We start from the raw sequence: 13,073 nt of genomic DNA, 5'->3' as shown, positions 1-13,073 counted from the left end.
AGCAGCAGCAGCACCGCAACAAAACTGGTCGCAAATGGGAGCTCGTTTTGCTAAATTAATTTAATTTAAAGTTTGCGCGAGTGCGGTGGAGGAGAAATAATGGATTACCCGACGGGCCAAAATTTCTCATAGATGGCGCTGTTCGTTTGGTGGTAAGAAATTCAAATTTGTTCTGAGAATTTTTCTTTTTTGTGAATATCTCAGCAACTACGAATCGCAGGATGACAAAATTTGACCTGCTGGTTCAAAAAAAAATTAGCTTTCACCAGGTCAAATTTCATCCCTAACCGGTCTTTAATTTGGGAAATATTGAATTTAAATTGATTTCCCCCATACATTTTTTGAATCGCTTACTACCAGCGTGACAGCGGCCGCCATGATCGTTTTTCTCTTTCTCGCCTCGGTTTTGACAGCGAGAACTGCCAGCTCGAAATGTCAAACCATGTTTTTTTTTTGTTTAATCGCGGAATCGTCGTCGGAACGTCATATTAAACGCCGGTTAAATCCTTTCCGGAAAGGTTCGCTTCGAAATCGATGTACGGTCCACGCTGTGCCGGTTTGTTTGTTTCCTGGTGATGAGGAAAGTGCGTGAAAATTGACTTCCGAGGTGGAGGCGGTGGCTGTTGGCCTTGAAGGCGGTCGCAGTCGAGCCAGACATCACCGGAGAAGGCGTTCGGCTCGAAACCTACCATCACCGAGGAGGACCTGACCTCGGCCGAAGGTCCCAGCCAGCAGTACTGGGAGGTGCTGGCCGAGAAGCGACGCGCCGCCCTCCAGGAATCCCTCTCGGAGAACATGGACCTGTACGAGCAGCTTTCGTCGCTCAAGGAGGAACTCAGCACGTCTAAACAGATGCTGCAAGAATCGCGCAATATCGTCGAAGTGCTGACCGAGCTGCTGCAGGAGGACGAAGCCGAGATAGAGCTGCGTTTGGGAAGCACGGCGGCGGAACTAGCCTGGAAGATGACAGCGGCGTTGTGCCGGAAGTACCGAGCGACAGCGACGACGATTCGCTGTGAGTTGGAAGAGTTCCTCTCTCTCTCTCTCTCTCTCTCTTGATTTATTTTTGTAAATATGTAGTTACATTTGAACGATTTTCAGGATGCTGCTCACTGCCAGACCTTCATTCATGACCTAAGGTGTCGGTCGCGATTTGCGGCTAATCTCTAGCCAACCGTAAGACATGTTCAGGAAACGGGCGGAAGGACGAGTATGGTTAGATTCCGGAAGGAGGCCTGCTACTGGCCCAGATGGAGAACGGCGCGGATGATTATCTAGGAAGATGTACAGGTAAGTTTAGTTGGTGGGGATTGAGGTGTAAATTGAAACTAAAGAAAAAAACATTGCAGGTTGATGGATCCTTTCAACCTGGCTGCATTCGCTGCTGCCATGAAGATGAAGGCCGAACGTCCGGGATCGGGATCGGGATCGTTGGAGGGAAGCCCGATGAACCGCTACAAGTACGACGTTACGATACTTTGCTGGAACAACGAGCATGACTCTCCCGAAGAGGAGCACAACTACATCCGGCTGGACAACTGCTCAGTGCCGCTCTTGTTCCGAAACGTTCCGTCACCTATTGATGATCCGGAAGAACACCAAGGCGGTGTATCCGATCGAGTAGAAGAGCTTCAAGCGTCCACAGTGCGTGAGATGTTTCCCCTCGGCGGTCATTCGCGATCGCCTCGTGTGACCAGATGTACGACTCGAAGAACGGCTCGAGCAGGACGTGGCGGCGGTGCACGATCCGGCTTCCGCCAACTACACGGCGGAGTGGTTGCGATGCGGAGTTTTGAACCGAGAAAAAGTTCTTTGATATGCATTTGAAGATCTACCATCAACGCAAGCCCCCCCTGGTTCGGTTCCCGGAAGGGCCCATGAGCACGTCCGGCAGATCATTCCCGAGATTGCGTAATTTCGGGCCGAAGTCGACGGACAGCTTATCCTTTTCATGCCTTGACATTTCGCAGTTGATCGAGAACACGTTCGGGACCCCCTCCCCCGGGGAACGGAGCACCCGCCGTCGAGAGCAGTTTTGACACCTCGCTCCATAATAAATACATTGTAGAAAAAACACAAACTGTTCGACGGCGGGTGCTCCATTTAGCCTGCTCAGACATTCCAAAATATTGGCCTCACTCCTGAAGAAAATCTTTCAGTGTTGGCACTATGCTAAGAAGTTCTGGTGCTCCAGGTCCCTCAGGGATGGGACATTGTATTTCCACAAATGCTCGGGACATTGTTGGCGTGGTTAAAGTGCCACAACTCGCTCATTAGTATTTTTGTTTTTTATATTCTTTAATTAGGCCGTTGCAAATATTCTTTACAGTTAATGTCCCTTGCCTCTGGCCAAAGGCGAAGGAAGGGGGTGGGGGGGGGGGGGGGTGAGATAAACATTGAATTTCTTCAACATTTTGAAAAGGGGATCAAGTTACCCCTAACATCACAAAACTTAAGTTTTGACGAAAAAAATATTTTTTGCACAAATGAACTTTTGAAAATATATTTGCAACGGTCTTTGTTTGTTTTTTTTTTTTTAAGTTGGCCTTATACTTGCTACCTAGTTTTTTTTTTCTAAATTTAGCTATTATGCTACAGAGCAATTCTCTACGAAATCGGTCTTTTTTCTTCAATTTTAATTTTTGTATTTTTTAATCCTGCTGAAACTTTTCTGGTGCCTTCGGTATGCCCAAAGAAGCCATTTTGCATTATCAGTTTGTCCATATCATTTTCCATACAAATTTGGCAGCTGTCCATACAAAAATTATGTATGAAAATTCCAAAATCTGTATCTTTTAAAGGAATTTTTTGATCGATTTGATGTCTTGGGCAAAGTTGTAGGTATGGATACAGACTACACTGAAAACAAAAGATACACGGTAAAAAAATTTGGTGATTTTTTATTTAACTTTTTATCACTAAAACTTGATTTGCAAAAAAACACTATTTTTATTTTTTTTTCATTTTTTGATATGTTTTATAGGACATAAAATGCCAACTTATCAGAAATTTCCAGGTTGTGCAAAAAATCTTTGAGCGAGTTATGATTTTTTTTAATCAATACTGATTTTTTAAAAAAATCGAAATATTGGTCGCAACAATTTTTCAACTTCATTTTTCGATGTAAAATCAAATTTTCAATCAAAAAGTACTTCAGAGAAATTTTGATAAAGTGCACCGTTTTCAAGTTATAGCCATTTTTAGGTAACTTTTTTGAAAATAGTCGCAGTTTTTCATTTTTTTCGAAAAGATCGGAAAATTTCACGAATGTTTCATGTTTTAAATCGGAACAATAGTTGCTGAGATATCGACATTAGAAAAAGATGGATTTTTTGGGTGAGACTTAGAAAACATCAATTTTCCTGTTTTTAAACCTTTGCATTGCAATATCTCAGCAACTAAGGGTCGTATCAACAAAGTTCAAAAAAGCTAAATATAGAGAATTTTCTCAGCTTTTTAAAAATATTTTTTTCAAAGATGGGCAAACATGTGCACTAATTAAAAAAAAAATGAAAAACTGCGACTATTTTCAAAAAAGTTACCTAAAAATGGCTATAACCTGGGTGCTGAAAAGACAGAATGCGTAACGTGATTTTCGAATGCTCCCCACTGCTCCTCACTAATGCATCTGCACTACAGCTGTAAACATAAACAAAGTGGAAGGCTATGCTCAAGCTCAAGCGTGACATATATTTTGCTGCGGAAATTAGCTGTTTTGATTTTTTTTAAATCTGTTCATGTTTAAATTTTCGTTTAAAAATTAAGGGCTTTACACTTTTTTTTGTTCGTAGACTATTCGTAGTAATCAGTATTGATTAAAAAAAAATCATAACTCGCTCAAAGATTTTTTGCACAACCTGGAAATTTCTGAAAAGTTGGCATTTGTTGTCCTCTAAAACATATCAAAAAATGAAAAAAATAGTGTTTTTTTGCAAATCAAGTTTTAGTGATAAAAAGTTTAATCAAAAATCACCAATTTTTTTTTACCTTGTATCATTTTTTTTCAGTGTAGTCCATATCAATCCAGGTTTTTAAGCGAAAATGGCGTTCGAATGGTGAACGCCCGAAATGTCAAAATCACGCAGTGGTACCAACATTACGAAAAAAAGTGTGCCATGGCATGACAGCCGCATTTTTTTCTAATGTTGGTGCTACTGCGCGATTTTGACATTTCGGACGTTCAACATTCGAACGCCATATTCGCTTAAAAACCTGGATACCTACAACTTTGCCGAAGACACCAAATCGATCAAAAAATTCCTTCAAAAGATACAGATTTTGGAATTTTTATACATCATTTTTGTATAGACAGCCGCCAAATTTGTATGGAAAATTATATGAACAAACTAATGATGCAAAATGGCTTCTTTGGGCATACCGAAGGCACCAAAAAAGTTTCAGTCGGATTAAAAAATACAAAAAAACGAATGACTGAAATCTGAGAGAACTGCTCTACAGTCGTTAGAGGGTCTCGTGGCGCGGTGGTTAGCGGTTCGGTTGCCGATCCCTAAGTTGACGCGGGTTCGATATCGGATGGGAAAGTAAAACGTCGGTCCATTTGCGTAAAAGAGGTTTTGGGTGATTCACCACACATAAACTTCGGACGCCTATAAATGAGCAGAAACTTGCAACAGAGACCACAAAAGACCCGGGGGTCGTTAAAGTGGATTGCTTTGCTTTTTTTTTTTGTTACAGTAGTTGTTCGGTAACTGGGCGTTGTTTAACTGGGCTGCTTTTTAACTGGGCACCCCCCCTCCCACTGCGTTACGTAATGAAAGAGCGCTCCCTTGCCTTTTTGCTATTTGGCTATTTTGCTTTTTTTTTAATTTAGCCTCTTTCCATTTTGGTATTTTGCTACTTGCTATTGTTTAATTTTGCTATTTTGACATTTTGCTATTACACTCAACCCCCGGTGGTTGGTCACTTTTTCGTTTGACACTTTTTCAGTTTGTACCTCGTCGGTTTGACAAAGTCAAACAAAAAGTGACGAACTGTCACTTTTTATACACGACTCACATATGCTATCAAACAAAACGTTTGGTAGTAAATGTGAGCTCTGTGTAAAGAGAGTGTCAAACTAAAAAGTGACCCCGTTCGTTTGACAACAGTTGGTGTCAAACCATCGGGGTTTCAGTGTATTTTTATTGCATTTTTTCTATTTCGCCATTTTGCTATTTGATTGGTTTGCAAATTGGCTATTCTCTTGTTTTTTTTAAATTTATCTATTTTTTGTATTTTGTTACAGTCATTCCTCATATTCGGAACAGTTTATAGATCGGCCAATGTTCAACAAATCATATAAAATCGATAATTGAACATAATGATTTGCTTTTACCTCCATGTGAAAGCTTTTCTTACGATCTTTCGATTGATGTATAGACCGGCTGTACATTTTTACGTTTAATATCAAGTTTTTAAAGAAAAACATTGACCCTTGAAATCCACAAATTCGGAACACTTTTTTCTTACGATGTAAACAAACTTTTTTTTTCTCTCCAGGAGCACATATTTTTTACAAAATAATGACTTTGCACTCTGAAACCAATAAAACTCATGCTTAGTAATGTTTTATGAATGGTCTGATAACTTTTTTGTAAAAATATCAGTTAAATTCAGGTGTTCCACAATTGTGGGAGACACAATAACATCCCACAATCATGGAACAGGCAATTTGGAGGCAGTGTTTTGGTGCTCTGGATAAAATAGTCTGGAAATGCAGTTTTTGTTTGAAAAGTATTACTTTTGCTAGTGGAATAGCAAGAGAGTATCCAAATAAAGGCCCTAAAAATAGCAGGGTCGGCAGAAAAGTTGCATTTAGCATTCTATTGACAAATTACGACAAAAGTGTTCCGAATTTGTGGGTGTTCCGAATATGTGGAATGACTGTACCTGCTATTTTTTAACTGTGCTATTTTGCCATTTTGCTTTTTTTTTCTTATTTGCTATTGCCATTTTGCTATTTTACTGGATGTTATTTGGCTGTTTTACTGTTTTTTTATGTAAGTATTTTGATCTTTTTTTCAATTTCGTATTTTGCTATCTTGCTATTTTTTAAATTTAATAGCTATTTTGTTTTTTTCCTTATTTAACTTTTTTGTAATTTTGCTATTTTACTGGTTTGCAGTTTTGCTTTTTTTCTGACATTTTCGTATCCTATTTCACTGATTTGCTATTTTGATGTTGCTATTTGCTATATATTTTTAAATTCTGTTTTGCTATTTTACTTGTTCTTTTTTTTAAATTCTGCTATTTAGCACATTCCTCGAAATGCATGCACATTGGAAAATGCATTGGATCGTTGCGTTGCCGACGTTTGATTGAACAACGCGAACAAAATGTTCCCGGTTCCAGGAGATCCGGAAATGGTACGGTCCCTTGGCCTTTTGCTTCTTCTAGCCAACTCAGGTTGGAATCGGAGGCCCGTTCTTTTTCATCTTATCGCAATCTTCTCTGGTAGACTGAATGTTGTTGGTGAGTACATAAGCCGTTTCCAAAAAATGCGAGGCTAGTCGATTCCGTCGATTTAATCCACCTCATTGTCTGGCTGGCACTCGGCCGGATTTTGGCAGTCATTTTTCTTGGCGCCGCGGTATTTCCGGTCCGCTCGTCCTCATCCTCCTCGCCGTCGTCGTCCTCGTCTATCACCTCGTCGTTGTAGTACAGGGTGGCCTTCGGGATGATGCGGACGCGCAGGAAGTGTCCAATCTCAAAGTCCGACGTAATCAGCATCTGCGTCTCGTCTTCGACGTTCTTCTCGTCCTCCTGCACCTGAGCGGGTTGAAGAACGAGGCGTTCGGCAGCATCTTCGTCAGGGTGCGAATGACCCTCGCTGTTTGTGCGCGTTTTTAGACGGGATTCACTGGGTCGTGCAGCTAGTGCACTTGAAAAACTCCGGGCCCTCAAAGTTGAACGGATCATCTTGGTCGACGGTGCATCGCATAAAGTGTTGTTATGTAAGGACGGTTACGGAAGTAGGGCAAAAAGTGAAACTCGATGACGTCCACATTGGTCAAGTGGGCCAGAACCGGTACGTCGTGCGGCTGGAACATGTCGACCACGGTCCAAGTATTCTAGAACTCCGTCAACCAGAACGCCGGAATGTCGTCCTTGATGATCTTCGAGTGCTGGTTCTTATACTTGAAGGCCATCCGCTTGAAGCGTTTCATCACTTCGGCGTCAACCTCGTCCTCGGACTCTTCCTTCCACTCGACCTCACCCATCACCAACTTCGGCTCCCCATGATGACCGCTTCCTGCTTCCTGGTCCTCCAGAGGCTGGTACAGCTCATGGTATTAAATTTTGCACTCCAACGCGTAAACCTACTCGAAGAACTTGGCCTCCTTGAGGTGCTTCTTCTGAAAGTGCTTCAACGCGTTCATCCGGTGCTGGATATTCTCCGGCAGGGCCTTCTCCGTCATCCAGCGCGATGCAGAACTTATGTACGCCGGGTCGTCCAAAAAGCCCGGAACCTGGTCGTCTCCGTCCGACGCCGACTTCACGGCCTTTGCGGAATTCTTAGTTCCAGGTATTCTTCCGGCTTGTTGCTACACGTGAAAATTTTTGCCCATAAACGGACGGAACTTGTTGCAGGGCGAACCCGGAATTTATTGCAACGCACTCGAGGGGACACAGGTTCAGCTGCCCCACAAAAAGTAAAATTTAAAATGAATCGCAAAAACGTTAACAAAAACATAAACAAGGTCTACCGTTGTGTATTGCAAGTCTGTACGAAACGGAAAATAACAAAATTTGAGGCAGAATCAAATATTTTTGATTATAATGTAATGTAAATATACGGAGCTGATTTTAGTAACAAAATAACTAACTTTGCGTTCGTTAGTTTGAATATTAGAGTGAAAAATTAATATTTTTAAATATTTTTTTAAAGTTTCAAGTCACTACCTGGCACGGTCAATGTTTACGTGATAGTGGCGGCATCTATTTTATAAAATCTAGTTCTACGCAAATGACACCAGGGGGATTTAGCGTACAACAAAGGCGCACCTAGCGGCAGTTTTGGGAAACTGGCCGTCGGGCGTTCCATTCGTGGATAATTTTGCACGTGCGCGGTTTGGTTCCGAATTTGACGAGCAGAGTTCAACCTTGAAGTTCGATAATTTGCCGAATAATTTGGCTTGCCAAAAGATTATTTAATTGCTCATTGTTGACCAAATAAAACGTGGTCCTTTGTTTAGTAAATTTCCGACTAACAAATTGTAGTAGCAACATTGTTGGACAAACCATTTTGTGTCTACAAAGTCTGCTGAATTAGGCATGAATCACGCTAAATGAGCACGGTGGGTTTTACGATCTGGGCTACGCGATAGGCCTTTTTTTGCTTTCATAGGAAGATCAGTGCAGTGTGGTGTGAATATTTCGCGCTCCAGCAAGTACTCGTGGATCCGCAACGATCAAACAACTAAAACAGCAAATTTTGTTGAATTTAAGTGATGATAAAATTTGATGGATACTTATGGTTGTATTTTACGTAGGAGCAGTTCTCTACGAAATCGGTCTTTTTCTTTAAATTTTTGTATTTTTGCAACCGGTTGAAACTTTTTTGAAGGCTTCGGTATGCCCAAAGAAACCATTTTGCATTATTACTTTGTCCATATAATTTTCCATACAAATTTGGCATTTGCCGTACAAAAATGATTCAAAAATTTACACTGAACTACAAAACTATTGACTACACTGAAAAAAAAATCAAGTTTCAGTGACAAAAAGTAAAATTAAAAATCACAAAAAAAAGTTTCGAAAAAATCGAAATATGTAAAATTGAATTTGCAATCAATAAGTACTTTGGTGAAATTTTGATAAAGTGCCCCGTTTTCAAGTTATTTTTTTTTAAATAGTCGCAGTTATTCATTTTTTAAAGTTAATGCCCATGTTTGCCAACTTTTGAAAAAAAATATTTTTGAGAAGCTGAGAAAATTCTCTATATTTTGCTTTTATGAACTTTGTTGATACTAGTGCGTCCATCCCGGGAATTCCCGGGATTTTTCCAAAACCGGGAATTCCCGAATCCCGGGATTTTTTATATTTTGTCCCTGGAATTCCCGAAATTGAAAACAAATCAAATTTTGGTTTATAAATTCTAATTTGGTTGTAGAAATAGATATAAAGTTGAATACTTAGTAATTTTTTTTGTTTTGATGATTACGGTTACAATAGGAACAAACCAAAACAATTAGTATACCGGGTTTTTAAATTTATTGATCTAAAATCTCTTGTACCTTTTCAGACAGCAGTCCCGATTATCCCAAGTTGGTGGTAGTGACTCAAAGATAATTTTTGAAATATGTTTTAAATATAAAACATAAAATTCTAAATTTATCCAGAGTGTTACACTGTCTTGTATAATTTTATTTTTTTTCGTTTCTTGCTTTTTTAGACAGTTTTAATGATTTTGTTTAAGTTTTTGTAGTCTTGTTATAAAAATTAATAAACAAAAGAAATATATTAAAAATTGTGGTTCATATGAATTCCAAAGCACATCAAAGAACAAAAAAAATTGATGTGTTCTAAACTATATATATATACTGATGTCCTTGTTCAGATTGAAGTGTAGTTTATTACCAATTATACGAACCTAAGTTGCTGAGATATTGCCATGCAAAGATTAAAAACAGAAAAATTGATGTTTTCTAAGTCTCACCCAAACAGCCCACCATTTTTCAATGTCGATATCTCAGCAACTAATGGTCCGATTTTCAATGTTAAAATATGAAACATTTGTGAAATTTTTCGATCTTTCAGAAACCATTATTTTCATTTTTTTAAATCAAGACTTACAGTTCAAAAGGGCCAAACATTCAATATGACGCCCTTTTGAATATCAGAAAATGAAAAAAATTAAAAATAGTCAAAAACAAATCAAGCTTTAGTGACAAAAAGTGAAATTAAAAATCACCAAAAAATGTTTTACCCTGTATCATTTTATTAGTGTAGTCCTTATTCATACCTACAACTTTGCCGAAGACACCAAATCGATCAAAAAATTCCTTCAAAAGATACAGATTTTTGAATTTGCATAAATCATTTTTGTATGGAAACGAAACGAAACGAAACTATTGGCACTACGCCCCCCGGGGCATGGCCTTCCTCTAACGTGGGATTTCTGCTCCAGCGCCTCTGACGAGACAGGAGAAACCGGGACCGACGTTTTACTTCACCATCCGATAGAAGCTCAGTGGATAAGGCGGGAATCGAACCCGCGTCTCATAGCATCATCGGGATCGGCAGCCGAAGCCGCTACCCCTGCGCCACGAGACCCATTTTTGTATGGACAGCTGCCAAATTTGTATGGAAAATTATAAGGACAAACTAATAATGCAAAATGGCTTCTTTGGGCATACCGAAGGCACCAAAAAAGTTTCAGCCGGATTAAAAAATACAAAAATTAAAATTAAAGAAAAAAGATCGATTTCATAAAGAACTGCTCAGCTGGAACAGTGAAGTCAATTTTAACATTGTGTTTTTATAAGGAATTTTGAATTTGTTGTTTTTTCCACAATGGCTGACAAAAATTAATTATTCAAAAACCAAAATTGTTCAGTAAGACGTTTCCTACAAGATGATGGCATTGAAAGTCTTTGGAATTCTACAAGCCTTCAAAAGTCTACAGCTCCTAAGGATAAACAGCTTAAAAAAATAACTATAATTCGGTGGAAGTCTACAGACGTCCTATGAATAAACAACTTTAGAAGCATACAATTATTTTCAAGTCTACTATTCTCTAACGTCTAACGTTTCTTATCTCTTAGTATTTTCAAAAACTTGTACATTCTTCGATAATCTTAAACCCTAAGTGTCAATATCTATAAATGTTACAAAGTTTCAAATGTCTAAAATTCTGCCTTTAAGTTCTATTCAGGACACTCCTTCGTACAATTACCACATTTCCTTCCCTTATCAGCAAAACGCGACAAGCTTTCCCACACGAAATTAAACCCAAAAAAACAACAACCCGGCCCCAGATGAGTCAGGCCTTACTAGGTTACAGGTGCACACAATTCGGTGCGGCCACCGTGTCTCAGTCTTTCCCCGCCGCGCGGCCACTTTCGGGGTCGTAAAACCGACCTCCTCTTTATCACTCTGGTTGTTGATGCTGTGATGTACGCACTTTGGCCAAACCCACCAAACTCACAGCTCACTCCACCGAACTGTGCTTGTTGGTAGGTAAGGTACGGAGACTCGAAACCCAGTGAAATAAATTATGCAACCGAAATCAACAAAACTGGTTTCCTCCTCCTTCGGAACCACTCGGTGAGTTTCATCGCGATCGACCAGGTCGGCGACGGAATACATCACACGGCGGCGATGGTGGCCACTTCTTTTCTGGACGGAGAAAGGCGCGAGGGAAAACCATTCGCAGTACCATAAACATACAAAAAAGAAGAAGTAAAGCAGTCGAAACAACTCGTAATGTAGATGCGTTCGAAGTAAACAACTCGTCCCGAAGGTGCTAGGTCCCAGGTTGGAATCACTGAAGATTGTAATGTACCTATTTTGGTCCTAATTCGTCGCTTGTAAAATAAATTAGCCTGTTTTAGACCCATTGATGTTCCTTTTTTAGTTCTAGAAATGACAACTAACTCATTCGACACACGGATGTACCTATTTTAGCCCTACTTTATATTTTGAAAACGTACTTTAAGGTCAACCATAGAACCAGTTACCCTACCCCATAAGATTCGTGGGTGAATCAGTTTGACAAGATTTGCAGCGCGGGTTGTGTGGGACGAGCTCAAACTCTCTTCGGGAATGACCTGATCTGTCCATCTCTCCTGGGCCTGAATTAGCGCTATTCCAGACTGGTTTAGTGCCCTGCAGTCTTAAGTGGGCCTTATCTAGTGCTCCGGAATGGCCTCCAGACCTGAGGCGAGAGATTACACTTTCGTTTCGGTTGAGGCCATCTTCATCCTCCAGTTGGAGCAATTGCAGGGTGGTCACCAAAATAATTTTCTGGAATTAAACAACTTACGTGTATTTTTGCAGACCTTAAAATTTTAGGCATTTTTAGCAAAAATGTAAATGCAAATCTAAAAGATAAAAAAAAAGTCACGAAGGACTACTACCAGGTTTTTTCGATTATCCGACTTGGGTGGCCACCCAAGTCACTCTCTCAAGCGAGGAAAATTAATCATTTTTCTCCATTTTAACCATCATTTGGGCAGCGGTTTTGAGTAGTATTTCGAGGTTTATAGCTCTGTGAAATGGCAAAGTGCGAGCTTTATTTCAAATTAGCGGGGTTTTAGTTTTGACTAAATAAGAGTTATGGGTACTTTAGTATGAGTTGACATATCGGTTAAACCACTATTATAAAAAAGATTTTTTTGTGTAACCTTACCCTAAATACAAGTCATTAATTTTCGTCACCAACAACTCTAAAAAAAGATTGATGATAATTTTCAATCAACAAAATCCATTCGTTTATCTTTAATTCACCTTTAAAACACCGTTCCAAATCTGCTCAATTATCAACGCTTCACGACCACGACGACCTGCTGCAGCGCGAGACCTTGGCGCAATCAACAGCATCCTCACATAAATGTTGGAGACTTTCCTGCAACTTCGATTTGCGATTGGGATCACACCACGTCTCATACCTACATATCGTCGCTGTTGTGCTAACTTGTCGCACGTGCATTTTTAGCCACATTTAGTTAAGAACGCCATTTTATGCAGCTCACAATGCCTCACCTTTTGACCTTCACAGTTCCCCAACATTCGATTGCAATCCTGAGATATTCAATAGAAACCGAAAAAACTCCGTGTATTTTTGACACTTTTCATATGAAAGAACGCGTTTGACACGCGTACATGCCCGACTGCCGTAAGCATTTGTAATTATAACTCGGAACTCCAGAAACCAAATTCAATCAAACTTCAGGACAATGCCCAGAATGGTCAACGAAACAAAACGTGTTTTTTATTGTTTACATTGCGTGCTCCCGTTTTTGTTTATTCAAGGTCAAACATTAAAACGCGTTTTTCTCGGAACGTCAAAAAGCGACGTGCGACAAGAGAGCACGACAGCGTCGATATGATACCCGATCGTTTGACGGTTG

The 13,073-nt window shown here is 39.8% G+C and overlaps 3 protein-coding genes and 1 pseudogene across 4 annotated transcripts in view; 2 read left to right on the top strand and 2 right to left on the bottom strand.

Annotated features, from left to right (window-relative positions):
- LOC120413939 (CDC42 small effector protein homolog) overlaps positions 1–13,073 on the bottom strand; it is a 135,618-nt gene that overhangs the window by 15,187 nt on the left and 107,358 nt on the right. The window lies entirely within an intron of this gene.
- LOC120413967 (geminin-like) lies at positions 133–1,240 on the top strand. Its single transcript, XM_052709957.1, has 3 exons — positions 133–152; positions 636–1,015; positions 1,102–1,240. Coding segments are annotated over exons 1-3 (402 nt in total). The 3' UTR covers positions 1,104–1,240.
- On the top strand, positions 1,154–1,827 carry LOC120413966 (uncharacterized). Its single transcript, XM_039574972.2, has 2 exons — positions 1,154–1,290; positions 1,350–1,827. Exons 1-2 carry the CDS (start codon positions 1,283–1,285, stop codon positions 1,825–1,827), a joined length of 486 nt encoding a protein of 161 aa, XP_039430906.1. The 5' UTR covers positions 1,154–1,282.
- The window catches only part of LOC120413917 (nucleosome assembly protein 1-like 1), an 83,126-nt pseudogene continuing 76,488 nt past the window's right edge, over positions 6,436–13,073 (bottom strand).

The sequence above is a fragment of the Culex pipiens genome, chromosome 3 (assembly GCF_016801865.2).
Source record: "Culex pipiens pallens isolate TS chromosome 3, TS_CPP_V2, whole genome shotgun sequence".
Classification (NCBI taxonomy): domain Eukaryota; kingdom Metazoa; phylum Arthropoda; class Insecta; order Diptera; family Culicidae; genus Culex; species Culex pipiens.
This window is presented reverse-complemented; position numbering and strand designations above follow the sequence as displayed.

Bases quoted from the DNA above. Each gene is read 5' to 3' on its own strand.
- LOC120413967 (XM_052709957.1), top strand. From the start codon at position 133: ATGGCGCTGTTCGTTTGGTG. The intron at 153-635 runs GTAAGAAATTCA...TTGGCCTTGAAG, and splicing joins ATGGCGCTGTTCGTTTGGTG to GCGGTCGCAGTCGAGCCAGA.